Genomic DNA, 13,001 nt, shown 5'->3' on the forward strand with positions numbered 1-13,001 from the left:
GGAGCATCTTTGGGGTTGTAAGAGTCGGTTCGAAGTTTTCTCTGATCTCCCTCACGACCATCATCAGAGACTGAGACCCTGGGACTGCACCACTCGCTCTGGACGGGAGTTTCTGTCCTGGCCCAGGTGGATGCTTGCCAAGGACTGTTTGTAGGTGTGTTTGGTGCTTGTCATGGTGCGCTGTGCTCGATCAGGGTACTGCCTGTAGCGTCCTGTTCCACCTGTTTCTTGGAGCAATGATGTCCACATACAAGAGTCCATAAATCTCCCCACGTTTTGGCCAGAGGCCACTTGCTTTGGAAAAGGACTGTAAATAGTGACTTTCCTAAAGAGACTGAGAGATCTCTTTCTCCCCAATGGATTGAAGATGTGTCTCGTCGGACGAGCACAAGGATGCATCCTGTCTGTTGGTAGCTATATCCCATCCTTTCCCTCTCTCACTCTCTCTCTCTTTCTCTCTCCTTTTACCTCTCTTTCTCCCCCTCGCTCTATCTCTCTTACTCTCTCTCTCCCCCCCTCTCTCTCTCTATCACAAAACCAAATTGTTAATCACCATAAACTGCATTTCTGCTTTCTGCTGAACAAACCTGAGTCTCTTGCCTTTTGTCTTTTGCACCCTGGGGTTGAACGAACCATCACGACTCCCGCTCGGGTTGAGCGGATCGTGACAGGGGTCAAACCCCCAAACAAAGCCAGGTAGTTTTCAGCTCTGCTAGGCTGCTGGACAACACCCATATCCATGCAGGAGTTGCTGGATTTGGGGCTATTTGTAAATGTAGGGGTCTGCCTTGGCATTTTCCTCTCAGCCTCAATTAGTGCTGCCTTCTGTGCTGTGCTGGAGAGAGGCAGTGGCTCTGTCTGGGTGAGGGGTGCTAGTGCTCCAAATGGAGAGGGGTGCCTGTAAGGGAACTGGAAGAAAAGCAGCAAAAACCTAGTGAGTGCATGGACAGGATTTGGTGGAACACTGCCTGAAGCACCAATTGAGAGTGTGAGCAGGAACAGCAGAATCCATCACTTGCTGTATTCAACACTCCTGAGCCTTTCTAGGAAATGTTGGCCAGGTCCCAGACCTGCTCCAGTTGCCATGCAGTAGAGTCAAGGCTCTTCTTTCCCCAGCAGCTGAGAGAACAATCCTTGCCTGTGCTGTGGGGCACAACCTGCACAGGCACAGTGTGTCCCTAAATGGAAGGGCTTTTCAGGGATTTCAACAGTCTCAATTTGGAGCACATCAGAGGATGAAAATCTGGGCTGAGTCAGTTCAAGCTAGTGAAGCCCCAGCATTGTAAAGCCTGGAGCCCAGCTTCAGGATCTCGCCTGGTCCTCTTCACTGCATTTGTAGTTGGTCTTAACATCAATCTAATCCATGCTTTTTGCTGCAAAGTCTTTTGCATTTAAATAAAGCCATTTCAAATGTCTTGGCAGCATCATCGGCCATTTGTGCTCCTGACTGACTGGTCCTCAAGACAGGATTTAATCAGCACACGGAGGTGTTTGCTCTGATAGATAATGTTCTGTGGATTGAAAAGGCACATGGTCAGTTGCCCAAAACTGGACAGGTGGCCCTCTCTGGAATAGAGTCTCCCTGTAACAGGACAGTATTTCAGGCACAAGATGAGGTTTTCCATTCAAAATGTGGTTTTGGCAACACCCTTGGAAGCACAGCCTTCCCAGGAGCAGGGCACCGTCAGGGGGCAGGATGGAGGGCTCTGGGGTAGTGCTCGCAGTGAGCCCAGCAGGAACCACGCAATTTCCTCTCCTATGGTGTTTATACTGAGAGAAGCGGCCCGGGACCTCATTCACGCTAGCAGCGGGGCAGGCGCTGGGGTGAGCGGATCTCGGGAATTGCGAGCGGGCTTTTTCCAGCAGGATGCAGCCCCTGCAGGCCGGAGCTGCCCCAGGGGCCGGGCACGGGCTGGGCACCGCGGGCACCCCCGGGCAGCCGCGTTCGGGCAGCGCAGCGGGCCCGGCCCCGGCGGCAGCGGAGCCCCGAAGGGAGCGCGGCCGGGACGGGAGCGCGGGCACCGCGGGCGGGCGGGGGCAGCGCGGCCGGCGGCAGCAGCCGGACACACAGCCGGGCCGGGCTCGGCCTCGGGCGGGGGCGCTGGGGGCAGCGGGGCCGCTCGCTGCCTCGCCCTGCGCCGGCGGGCGGCAGCGGCCCCGAGCCGGGGCCGGCGGAGCGGGGCCGCCGCTCCGGCAGCCGCTGCCCTCGGGGCCCGCCGCTGACACCCTCCGTGCCTGCGCTCCCGGCAGCTGCCCTGCACAGCCCTCGCCTCCCGCTGCGCTCTGCCCTGCGCTCAGCCTGCCCAGATACAGCTGCGCCTCCTGACTGCACGATCCTGAGATGGAACAGGACAATAGGAACCCCCAGCCTGGGGACCTGATCGAGATCGACCGGCCATTTCATCAGCACTGGGCCCTCTACATGGGGGATGGATATGTCATAAACTTGTTACCTGTAGGTAAGGATATTGTAGACTGGCGAGGTGCCGGGGACGTCTCGGTTTGCTCCGGGAGCCCTGTCTCCCTCTATGGGCTGCTAGTTGACCCTTTGTATGTAGAAGCCCTTTCCGAGAGCAGTGAAAACCCATCACTGGTCTTGGAGGGGCCAGAGAGAGTCTGCCTTCCTGCCTTATTTCCTCCCTTCCATATACAGGTAAACAGGAGGTTGAACAGGAAGGTCTCAAGATAACAGTATTGATCAGAACAGTGAAGAAGGAGCTCCTGGTGAACGTGGCTGGAAAGAATCAATGGCGTGTCAACAACAAATCTGATAAGCAGCGCAATCCTCTCCCAGTGGAAAAGATCATCTCACATGCTAAAGCTTATATCGGCAAGGAGGTGACATACCATTCGTTTGGCAGCAACTGTGAGCGCTTCGTGAAAAATCTCCGCTATGGAGAGGCAGTCTCTGAGCAGGTGAGTGTGACAGGGTGAGCCCTGGGTGCTCCCAGAGCAGCTCCTGGCTGCTGGCTGTGAGCTGGGCACTGGGACACAGCCTGCAGCCTGCATGGGCACAGCCCAGTGCCAGGCGTGGGCTCCAAACCAGCGCTGCCTCTGGCCTGCCCAGAGCCCCTGCCCCTGGAGGGGCACTCTGCTCTGTCTGCACCCTGACAGTGCCCTGCCACTGAGTGCCACCTCCTGGGGCTACAGGCCTGGGTGTTATCCATTCAGCTTATGGGGCACATGCCTCTTTTTGATTTAATTTCCTGACCTGCCTATTCTCCATTACCATACCTGGGGCTAAATGAAAGTGCTCCTTATGTTTCCAGCCTGCCTTCTGCTTTCCCTTTATGTGCTAAGATAGCAGGTGTTTTACATGCTGGCAGTAGGATCTGTGCTGTTGCCTTTACTGTGTGAGTGAGCTTTCTGGGACGAATTCCAGAAGGAAAGAGAGCAGAGATGGGCCATCAGGAAATGCTGAGAGAAAGGCAGGGATTCCCTGGATGCACGGGGTCTTTTGCCACCCTTAGTGAAAATACTAAATGACTGCCTTCATAAATAGATTAATCCAAACTCACTATACTTAGAATATTGTTTTATATCAATATTGGTTTGTGTGCAAGTTCAGCATTCTGGCCTTGCTTCTCCCTGCCATCCCATTAAGAAACACCAAGTCAAGAATGTCATCAATTCCAGGTGATCCCCAGCAGTACTGAGCTTTTTGTCACACCTGCTTCTGTCTTTTATCTGTGATGATTTTTGTGGTTATCTGCAAGCACTTGAAAGCCAAATTTTCCTTTCCTAACACTGCCACCTCCACCCAGCGATTTTCTCAGGACAGGTGCAAGCTTTCTACCTAATCCTGGTTTTATCATCTACATCCTATTGGCTCTTTCTAAGGAAAACCAGATTTTAATCTTAACTTTCTTGAAAAGAGAAATTAATTTCTCACTGAGAGTTTACTGTGTGTTTTCCAGTTTAGAGCTTTTGAAGGTGATGAAATTCACCATCGTGATCAGATAAATCGCAATTACCTCCCCATCCCTGGGGACCTGATTGAGATCAGTTGGGAACATTATGATCACTGGGCCATCTACGTGGGGTGTGGATATGTCATCCATGTGACAGATGTAGGTAAGGCTGGTGTAGCCTGGTAGGATGCAGAGGGGGTGTTGGGGTGCTCCAGGAACCCTTTCTTCCTCTAGATGCTGCTCCATGTGGAGCCTGTGTGTGTAGATGAGGTTTCCAAGAGCAGTGCAAAAGCCATGTGAGGTTTTGGATTGGCCAGAGAAGGTTTGCCTATCTGCCTTATCTCCTCTCTGCTTTTCCCAGATGAAAGAGCCCCATCTCTGTCAGGTGGCAGTGACACAAGACACATGAGAAAGGCCAAGGTGAAGAAGGAGCTCCTGAGGGAGGTGGTCGGAAATGACAAATCGTGTGTCATCAACAAGTATGACTCTGACCACCCTCCTCTGCCTGTGGATGAGATCATCTGGCATGCTGAGAGTTGCGTTGGCATGGAGTTGACATATGATGTGTCTAAATTCAAATCTGTCGATTTTCTGAGCAAACTTCGACATGTTGGTCTGGTGAGTGTGACAGGGTGAGCCCTGGGTGCTCCCAGAGCAGCTCCTGGCTGCTGGCTGTGAGCTGGGCACTGGGACACAGCCTGCAGCCTGCATGGGCACAGCCCAGTGCCAGGCGTGGGCTCCAAACCAGCGCTGCCTCTGGCCTGCCCAGAGCCCCTGACCTGGAGGGGCACTCTGCTCTGTCTGCACCCTGACAGTGCCCTGCCACTGAGTGCCACCTCCTGGGGCTACAGACCTGGGTGTTATCCATTCAGCTTATGGGGCACATGCCTCTTATTGATTTAATTTCCTGACCTGCCTATTCTCCATTACCATACCTGGGGCTAAATGAAAGTGCTCCTTATGTTTCCAGCCTGCCTTTTGCTTTCCCTTTATGTGCTAAGAGAGCAGGTGTTTTACATGCTGGCAGTAGGATCTGTGCTGTTGCCTGCACTGTGTGAGTGGGCTTTCTGGGATGAATTCCAGAAAGAAAGAGAGCAGAGATGGGCCATCAGGAAAATCTGAGAGAAAGGCAGGGATTCCCTGGATTCACGGGGTCTTTTGCCACCCTTAGAGAAAGTACTAAATGACTGCCTTCATAAACAGATTAATCCAATCTCACTATACTTAGAATATTGTTTTGTATCAATATTGGTTTGTGTGCAAGTTCAGCATTCTGGCCTTGCTTCTCCCTGCCTTCCCATTAAGAAACACCAAGTCAAGAATGTCATCAATTCCAGGTGATCCCCAGCAGTACTGAGCTTTTTGTCACACCTGCTTCTATCTTTTATCTGTGATGATTTTTGTGGTTATCTGCAAGCACTTGAAAGCCAAATTTTCCTTTCCTTACACTGCCACCTCCTCCCAGCGATTTTCTCAGGACAGGTGCAAGCTTTCTACCTAATCCTGGTTTTATCATTTATATCCTATTGGCTTTTTCTAAGGAAAACCAGATTTTAATCTTAACTTTCTTGAAAAGAGAAATTAATTTCTCACTGAGAGTTTACTGTGTGTTTTCCAGTTTAGAGCTTTTGAAGGTTGTGAAATTCACCATCGTGATCAGATAAGTCGCAAGTACCTCCCCATCCCTGGGGACCTGATTGAGATCAGTTTGGGACATTACAAGCACTGGGCCATCTACGTGGGGCGTGGATATGTCATCCATGTGACAGATTTAGGTAAGGCTGGTGTAGCCTGGTAGGATGCAGAGGGGGTGTTGGGGTGCTCCAGGAACCCTTTCTCTCTCTAGGTGCTGCTCCATGTGGAGCCTGTGTGTGTAGATGAGGTTTCCAAGAGCAGTGCAAAAGCCATGTGAGGTTTTGGATTGGCCAGAGAAGGTTTGCCTATCTGCCTTATCTCCTCTCTGCTTTTCCCAGATGAAGGAGCCCCATCTCTGTCAGGCGGCAGTGACACAAGACACATGAGAAAGGCCAAGGTGAAGAAGGAGCTCCTGAGGGAGGTGGCCAGAACGAGGAAATGGTGTGTCAGCAATGAGTATGACTGTCACCTCCCTCCTCTGCCTGTGGATGAGATCATCTGGCATGCTGAAGGTTGCGTTGGCATTGACTTGATATATGATGTGTCTAAATTCAAATCTGTCGATATTCTGAGGAAACTTCGACATGTTGGTCTGGTGAGTGTGACAGGGTGAGCCCTGGGTGCTCCCAGAGCAGCTCCTGGCTGCTGGCTGTGAGCTGGGCACTGGGACACAGCCTGCAGCCTGCATGGGCACAGCCCAGTGCCAGGCGTGGGCTCCAAACCAGCGCTGCCTCTGGCCTGCCCAGAGCCCCTGACCTGGAGGGGCACTCTGCTCTGTCTGCACCCTGACAGTGCCCCCTCACTGAGTGCCACCTCCTGGGGCTACAGACCTGGGTGTTATCCATTCAGCTTATGGGGCACATGCCTCTTTTTGATTTAATTTCCTGACCTGCCTATTCTCCATTACCATACCTGGGGCTAAATGAAAGTGCTCCTCATGTTTCCAGCCTGCCTTTTGCTTTCCCTTTATGTGCTAAGAGAGCAGGTGTTTTACATGCTGGCAGTAGGATCTGTGCTGTTGCCTGCACTGTGTGAGTGGGCTTTCTGGGATGAATTCCAGAAAGAAAGAGAGCAGAGATGGGCCATCAGGAAAATCTGAGAGAAAGGCAGGGATTCCCTGGATGCACGGGGTCTTTTGCCACCGTTAGTGAAAGTACTAAATGACTGCCTTCATAAACAGATTAATCCAATCTCACTATACTTAGAATATTGTTTTGTATCAATATTGGTTTGTGTGCAAGTTCAGCATTCTGGCCTTGCTTCTCCCTGCCATCCCATTAAGAAACACCAAGTCAAGAATGTCATCAATTCCAGGTGATCCCCAGCAGTACTGAGCTTTTTGTCACACCTGCTTCTATCTTTTATCTGTGATGATTTTTGTGGTTATCTGCAAGCACTTGAAAGCCAAATTTTCCTTTCCTTACACTGCCACCTCCTCCCAGCGATTTTCTCAGGACAGGTGCAAGCTTTCTACCTAATCCTGGTTTTATCATCTACATCCTATTGGCTCTTTTTAAGGAAAACCAGATTTTAATCTTAACTTTCTTGAAATGAGAAATTAATTTCTCACTGAGAGTTTACTGTGTGTTTTCCAGTTTAGAGCTTTTGAAGGTGGTGAAATTCACCGTCGTGATCTGATAAATCGCAATTACCTCCCCATCCCTGGGGACCTGATTGAGATCTTTTTGGGACATTACGAGCACTGGGCCATCTACGTGGGGCGTGGATATGTCATCCATGTGACAGATTTAGGTAAGGCTGGTGTAGCCTGGTAGGATGCAGAGGGGGTGTTGGGGTGCTCCAGGAACCCTTTCTTCCTCTAGATGCTGCTCCATGTGGAGCCTGTGTGTGTAGATGAAGTTTCCAAGAGCAGTCCAAAAGCCATGTGAGGTTTTGGATTGGCCAGAGAAGGTTTGCCTATCTGCCTTATCTCCTCTCTGCTTTTCCCAGATGAAGGAGCCCCATCTCTGTCAGGCAGCAGTGACACAAGACACATGAGAAAGGCCAAGGTGAAGAAGGAGTTCCTGAGGGAGGTGGCCAGAACGAGGAAATGGTGTGTCATCAACGCGTATTACTGTCACCTCCCTCCTCTGCCTGTGGATGAGATCATCTGGCATGCTGAGGGTTGCGTTGGCATGGAGTTGACATATGATGTGTCTAAATTCAAATCTGTCGATTTTCTGAGCAAACTTCGACATGTTGGTCTGGTGAGTGTGACAGGGTGAGCCCTGGGTGCTCCCAGAGCAGCTCCTGGCTGCTGGCTGTGAGCTGGGCACTGGGACACAGCCTGCAGCCTGCATGGGCACAGCCCAGTGCCAGGCGTGGGCTCCAAACCAGCGCTGCCTCTGGCCTGCCCAGAGCCCCTGCACCTGGAGGGGCACTCTGCTCTGTCTGCACCCTGACAGTGCCCTGCCACTGAGTGCCACCTCCTGGGGCTACAAACCTGGGTGTTATCCATTCAGCTTATGGGGCACATGCCTCTTTTTGATTTAATTTCCTGACCTGCCTATTCTCCATTACCATACCTGGGGCTAAATGAAAGTGCTCCTTATGTTTCCAGCCTGCCTTTTGCTTTCCCTTTATGTGCTAAGATAGCAGGTGTTTTACATGCTGGCAGTAGGATCTGTGCTGTTGCCTTCAGTGTGTGAGTGAGCTTTCTGGGATGAATTCCAGAAAGAAAGAGAGCAGAGATGGGCCATCAGGAAAATCTGAGAGAAAGGCAGGGATTCCCTGTATTCACGGGGTCTTTTGCCACCCTTAGAGAAAGTACTAAATGACTGCCTTAATAAACAGATTAATCCAATCTCACTATACTTAGAATATTGTTTTGTATCAATATTGGTTTGTGTGCAAGTTCAGCATTCTGGCCTTGCTTCTCCCTGCCATCCCATTAAGAAACACCAAGTCAAGAATGTCATCAATTCCAGGTGATCCCCAGCAGTACTGAGCTTTTTGTCACACCTGCTTCTATCTTTTATCTGTGATGATTTTTGTGGTTATCTGCAAGCACTTGAAAGCCAAATTTTCCTTTCCTTACACTGCCACCTCCTCCCAGCGATTTTCTCAGGACAGGTGCAAGCTTTCTACCTAATCCTGGTTTTATCATTTATATCCTATTGGCTCTTTCTAAGGAAAACCAGATTTTAATCTTAACTTTCTTGAAATGAGAAATTAATTTCTCACTGAGAGTTTACTGTGTGTTTTCCAGTTTAGAGCTTTTGAAGGTGGTGAAATTCACTGTCGTGATCCGATAAATCGCAAGTACCTCCCCATCCCTGGGGACCTGATTGAGATCAGTTCGGAACATTATGATCACTGGGCCATCTACGTGGGGTGTGGATATGTCATCCATGTGACAGATTTAGGTAAGGCTGGTGTAGCCTGGTAGGATGCAGAGGGGGTGTTGGGGTGCTCCAGGAACCCTTTCTTCCTCTAGATGCTGCTCCATGTGGAGCCTGTGTGTGTAGATGAAGTTTCCAAGAGCAGTCCAAAAGCCATGTGAGGTTTTGGATTGGCCAGAGAAGGTTTGCCTATCTGCCTTATCTCCTCTCTGCTTTTCCCAGATGAAAGAGCCCCATCTCTGTCAGGCGGCAGTGACACAAGACACATGAGAAGGGCCAAGGTGAAGAAGGAGCTCCTGAGGGAGGTGGCCAGAAAGAAGAAATGGCGTGTCAGCAATGAGTATGACTGTCACCTCCCTCCTCTGCCTGTGGATGAGATCATCTGGCATGCTGAGGGTTGCGTTGGCAAGGAGTTGACATATGATGTGTCTAAATTCAAATCTGTCGATTTTCTGAGCAAACTTCGACATGTTGGTCTGGTGAGTGTGACAGGGTGAGCCCTGGGTGCTCCCAGAGCAGCTCCTGGCTGCTGGCTGTGAGCTGGGCACTGGGACACAGCCTGCAGCCTGCATGGGCACAGCCCAGTGCCAGGCGTGGGCTCCAAACCAGCGCTGCCTCTGGCCTGCCCAGAGCCCCTGACCTGGAGGGGCACTCTGCTCTGTCTGCACCCTGACAGTGCCCTGCCACTGAGTGCCACCTCCTGGGGCTACAAACCTGGGTGTTATCCATTCAGCTTATGGGGCACATGCCTCTTTTTGGTTTAATTTCCTGACCTGCCTATTCTCCATTACCATACCTGGGGCTAAATGAAAGTGCTCCTCATGTTTCCAGCCTGCCTTTTGCTTTCCCTTTATGTGCTAAGATAGCAGGTGTTTTACATGCTGGCAGTAGGATCTGTGCTGTTGCCTTCAGTGTGTGAGTGAGCTTTCTGGGATGAATTCCAGAAAGAAAGAGAGCAGAGATGGGCCATCAGGAAATTCTGAGAGAAAGGCAGGGATTCCCTGGATGCACGGGGTCTTTTGCCACCGTTAGTGAAAGTACTAAATGACTGCCTTCATAAACAGATTAATCCAATCTCACTATACTTAGAATATTGTTTTGTATCAATATTGGTTTGTGTGCAAGTTCAGCATTCTGGCCTTGCTTCTCCCTGCCATCCCATTAAGAAACACCAAGTCAAGAATGTCATCAATTCCAGGTGATCCCCAGCAGTACTGAGCTTTTTGTCACACCTGCTTCTGTCTTTTATCTGTGATGATTTTTGTGGTTATCTGCAAGCACTTGAAAGCCAAATTTTCCTTTCCTTACACTGCCACCTCCTCCCAGCGATTTTCTCAGGACAGGTGCAAGCTTTCTACCTAATCCTGGTTTTATCATCTACATCCTATTGGCTCTTTCTAAGGAAAACCAGATTTTAATCTTAACTTTCTTGAAAAGAGAAATTAATTTCTCACTGAGAGTTTACTGTGTGTTTTCCAGTTTAGAGCTTTTGAAGGTTGTGAAATTCACCATCGTGATCTGATAAATCGCAAGTACCTCCCCATCCCTGGGGACCTGATTGAGATCAAACGGGGATACTTTGATCACTGGGCCATCTACGTGGGGCGTGGATATGTCATCCATGTGACAGGTTTAGGTAAGGCTGGTATAGCCTGGTAGGATGCAGAGGGGGTTTTGGGGTGCTCCAGGAACCCTTTCTTCCTCTAGATGCTGCTCCATGTGGAGCCTGTGTGTGTAGATGAAGTTTCCAAGAGCAGTGCAAAAGCCATGTGAGGTTTTGGAGGGCCCAGAGAATGTTTGTCTGTCTGCTTTATCTCCTCCATCTCTTCCCCAGATAGAACTGGTGCGTCATCTGGCAGTGTTTCATCAGCCTTTGGAGAGGTGGTGGTGAAGAAAGAGCTCCTGGAGAAGGTGGTTAGAAAAGATGAGTGGTGTGTCAACAACAAATATGACAAGAACTGGAATCCATTCCCTGTGAAGGAGATCATCTGGAGAGCTGAGGGCTGGGTTGGTGAGAAGGTCCCATATCGTTTGTTTTGGAACAACTGTGAGCACTTTGTGACAAAACTCCGCTATGGAGAGGCAGTGTCTGACCAGGTGAGTGTGACAGGGTGAGCCCTGGGTGCTCCCAGAGCAGCTCCTGGCTGCTGGCTGTGAGCTGGGCACTGGGACACAGCCTGCAGCCTGCATGGGCACAGCCCAGTGCCAGGCGTGGGCTCCAAACCAGCGCTGCCTCTGGCCTGCCCAGAGCCCCTGCACCTGGAGGGGCACTCTGCTCTGTCTGCACCCTGACAGTGCCCTCTCACTGAGTGCCACCTCCTGGGGCTACAAACCTGACTGTTACCCCTTCTGCTGATGGGGCACATGTCTTTCACTGATTTAATTACCCTCATTATCTTTGTCTCTCATTGGTTATCATGTCTGAGTGTAAGTATGAATGTTTATCACATCTCTAACCCATATTTTACTTTCCCTTTACAGGCCATGATGACACTTGGATCTACCAATATGATTGCTACTGCAGTGGGTGTGGCATCACTGATAAGTCTTTTTTCTGTGCCTGGTGTTCCTTTTCTTGCTATTGCTGGCGCTGGTACTATTCTCGGTTCTGGTTCCGCTTACAACATTATTGCTCATATTCGCATTTGTGCCAAATTCAAAAAGGCAGGGAGAGATATACTTGAAAAGAGCTGCTGTTAGGAAGAGCTCAAGGAAGGCATGGAGTCCTTGATCCCTGTCCAGCTTTTGCCACAAGTGTAATCAAGATCTGCTAGCAACTGCAGTGATAATTAAAATTCTTATTGAAATGTTAAAATCCAAACTCATGTTGCCTAAAATCCACTTTTATCTATTTGAGTATTCCTTTGTATGCAGATTCAACAGTTCAGCCTTGCTTCTTTCTGCAATCCAATTAGATTTAATAAGACAAGAATGTCACCATTCTAGATGACACCAGCAGAACTAGGCTAATTTCCACATCTGCTTTTATTTCACTGTCTGTGATAATTTTTGTGGTAGTCCCCAAGTACTTGCAACACAATTTGTGTTTGTGATATACATATGTGTGAATAATACATAATAAAATTTACTCTGGAATATGGGGAGAATCTTCCTGCTTTTGAGAAAAATGGGAGCAAGCCAGCTTCTGTCAGAGACATTTTTCAAGCAAAGTTGGATTCCAGAAAAACCAGGCCAAAGGCTGTTTTATTCCCTGGTGGAGCTGTGTGGCCAGTCCTTGGAGAGGGCAGTGATGATGGGCAGAGGGGACTGGGGATGGGCACAGGCACTGGCACTTGTCCTGCATTTCCAGAAGGGCAGCACCCTGCCTGCTTCAGAGGATGTATTTGGAAAACTGACATGTGCTGGCCCTCAGGCTTTAGCAATAAATGTGCATCCAATGGTTCTTGAGAGCAACATCTTGCCACCAGCAGCAGCAGCCCCAGAGCCGTGGTGCAGCCCCATGAGGAACAGCAGGTCCAGCTCACCAGCTGGATCCCACTGAAGGCCTCTCTAGTTCACAGAACTTGTGGGTTAATGTGGCATTTGAATGTGTTTCCACCCTTCTCTCTGCAGATACCAATGTCCCTTGAAACACTGGGTCAGGTGATGCACTCCCAGCACACAGTACTAGCAATGACAGCCAAACTGTCCCTTCATGCCAGGTTGAAATGCCTTTGGGTAGTGGGGACACAGACCATGTTGGTGGCCCCAGACTATTGGCTGGGGAAGCTGTCCCCACATGGTGACCCACCAGTGGTCCCAGAGGTCCCACCAGCCCTGGGATGAACCTTTCAGATTCACAGCATCTCACTTTGCTCTCTGCCCTTCACCCTCTGGGGGTCTGTGCCCCCAAGATGGGCATGGACTGGGGCAAGGGAGGGAGCCCAGAGTAAATTCATACACAAATTTCCTTCCCTCTTCCTTTAATATTTCAAGGTCTAAGTGGGCATCACATACTGTGGATACACAATGGTAATTTCTCCTTAACTACCCTCTGCCTGCCTGAGACACTGACTTCTTTCTCAAGGTTTTTTTTCTTTTTTTCCGCATCTCTCCCAAAGCCCCATTTTGCAGCAAGTTCTCTTCCCTGGCCCCCACCAGCCAGCTAGGCAGC

At 50.1% G+C, this 13,001-nt stretch overlaps 2 protein-coding genes across 3 annotated transcripts in view; both read left to right on the forward strand.

Moving 5' to 3' along the window:
• The window catches only part of LOC130256689 (uncharacterized), a 54,580-nt gene that overhangs the window by 31,411 nt on the left and 10,168 nt on the right, over window positions 1-13,001 (forward strand). For both annotated transcript variants that reach the window (XM_056498543.1, XM_056498544.1), the window contains exons 9-12: window positions 7,497-7,753; window positions 8,755-8,911; window positions 9,110-9,366; window positions 10,367-10,517. In XM_056498543.1, the coding sequence (XP_056354518.1) occupies window positions 7,497-7,753; window positions 8,755-8,911; window positions 9,110-9,366; window positions 10,367-10,517 (822 nt within the window). The remainder of the gene's footprint in view (window positions 1-7,496; window positions 7,754-8,754; window positions 8,912-9,109; window positions 9,367-10,366; window positions 10,518-13,001) is intronic.
• LOC130256690 (uncharacterized) lies at window positions 1,192-11,924 on the forward strand. The gene is made up of 9 exons (XM_056498545.1): window positions 1,192-1,824; window positions 2,251-2,430; window positions 4,046-4,074; window positions 4,273-4,529; window positions 5,530-5,686; window positions 5,885-6,141; window positions 7,142-7,298; window positions 10,722-10,984; window positions 11,369-11,924. Exons 2-9 carry the CDS (start codon window positions 2,342-2,344, stop codon window positions 11,585-11,587), a joined length of 1,428 nt encoding a protein of 475 aa, XP_056354520.1. The 5' UTR covers window positions 1,192-1,824; window positions 2,251-2,341; the 3' UTR covers window positions 11,588-11,924.

Source organism: Oenanthe melanoleuca, chromosome 9, assembly GCF_029582105.1.
Source record: "Oenanthe melanoleuca isolate GR-GAL-2019-014 chromosome 9, OMel1.0, whole genome shotgun sequence".
Lineage (NCBI taxonomy): Eukaryota > Metazoa > Chordata > Aves > Passeriformes > Muscicapidae > Oenanthe > Oenanthe melanoleuca.

Excerpts from the sequence above, each read along its gene's own strand:
- LOC130256690 (XM_056498545.1), top strand. The coding sequence starts at position 2,342 with ATGGAACAGGACAATAGGAACCCCCAGCCTGGGGACCTGATCGAGATC. Across the intron at positions 4,075-4,272 it reads CATCCATGTGACAGATGTAG|ATGAAAGAGCCCCATCTCTG; the intron begins GTAAGGCTGGTG and ends TGCTTTTCCCAG. Across the intron at positions 5,687-5,884 it reads CATCCATGTGACAGATTTAG|ATGAAGGAGCCCCATCTCTG; the intron begins GTAAGGCTGGTG and ends TGCTTTTCCCAG.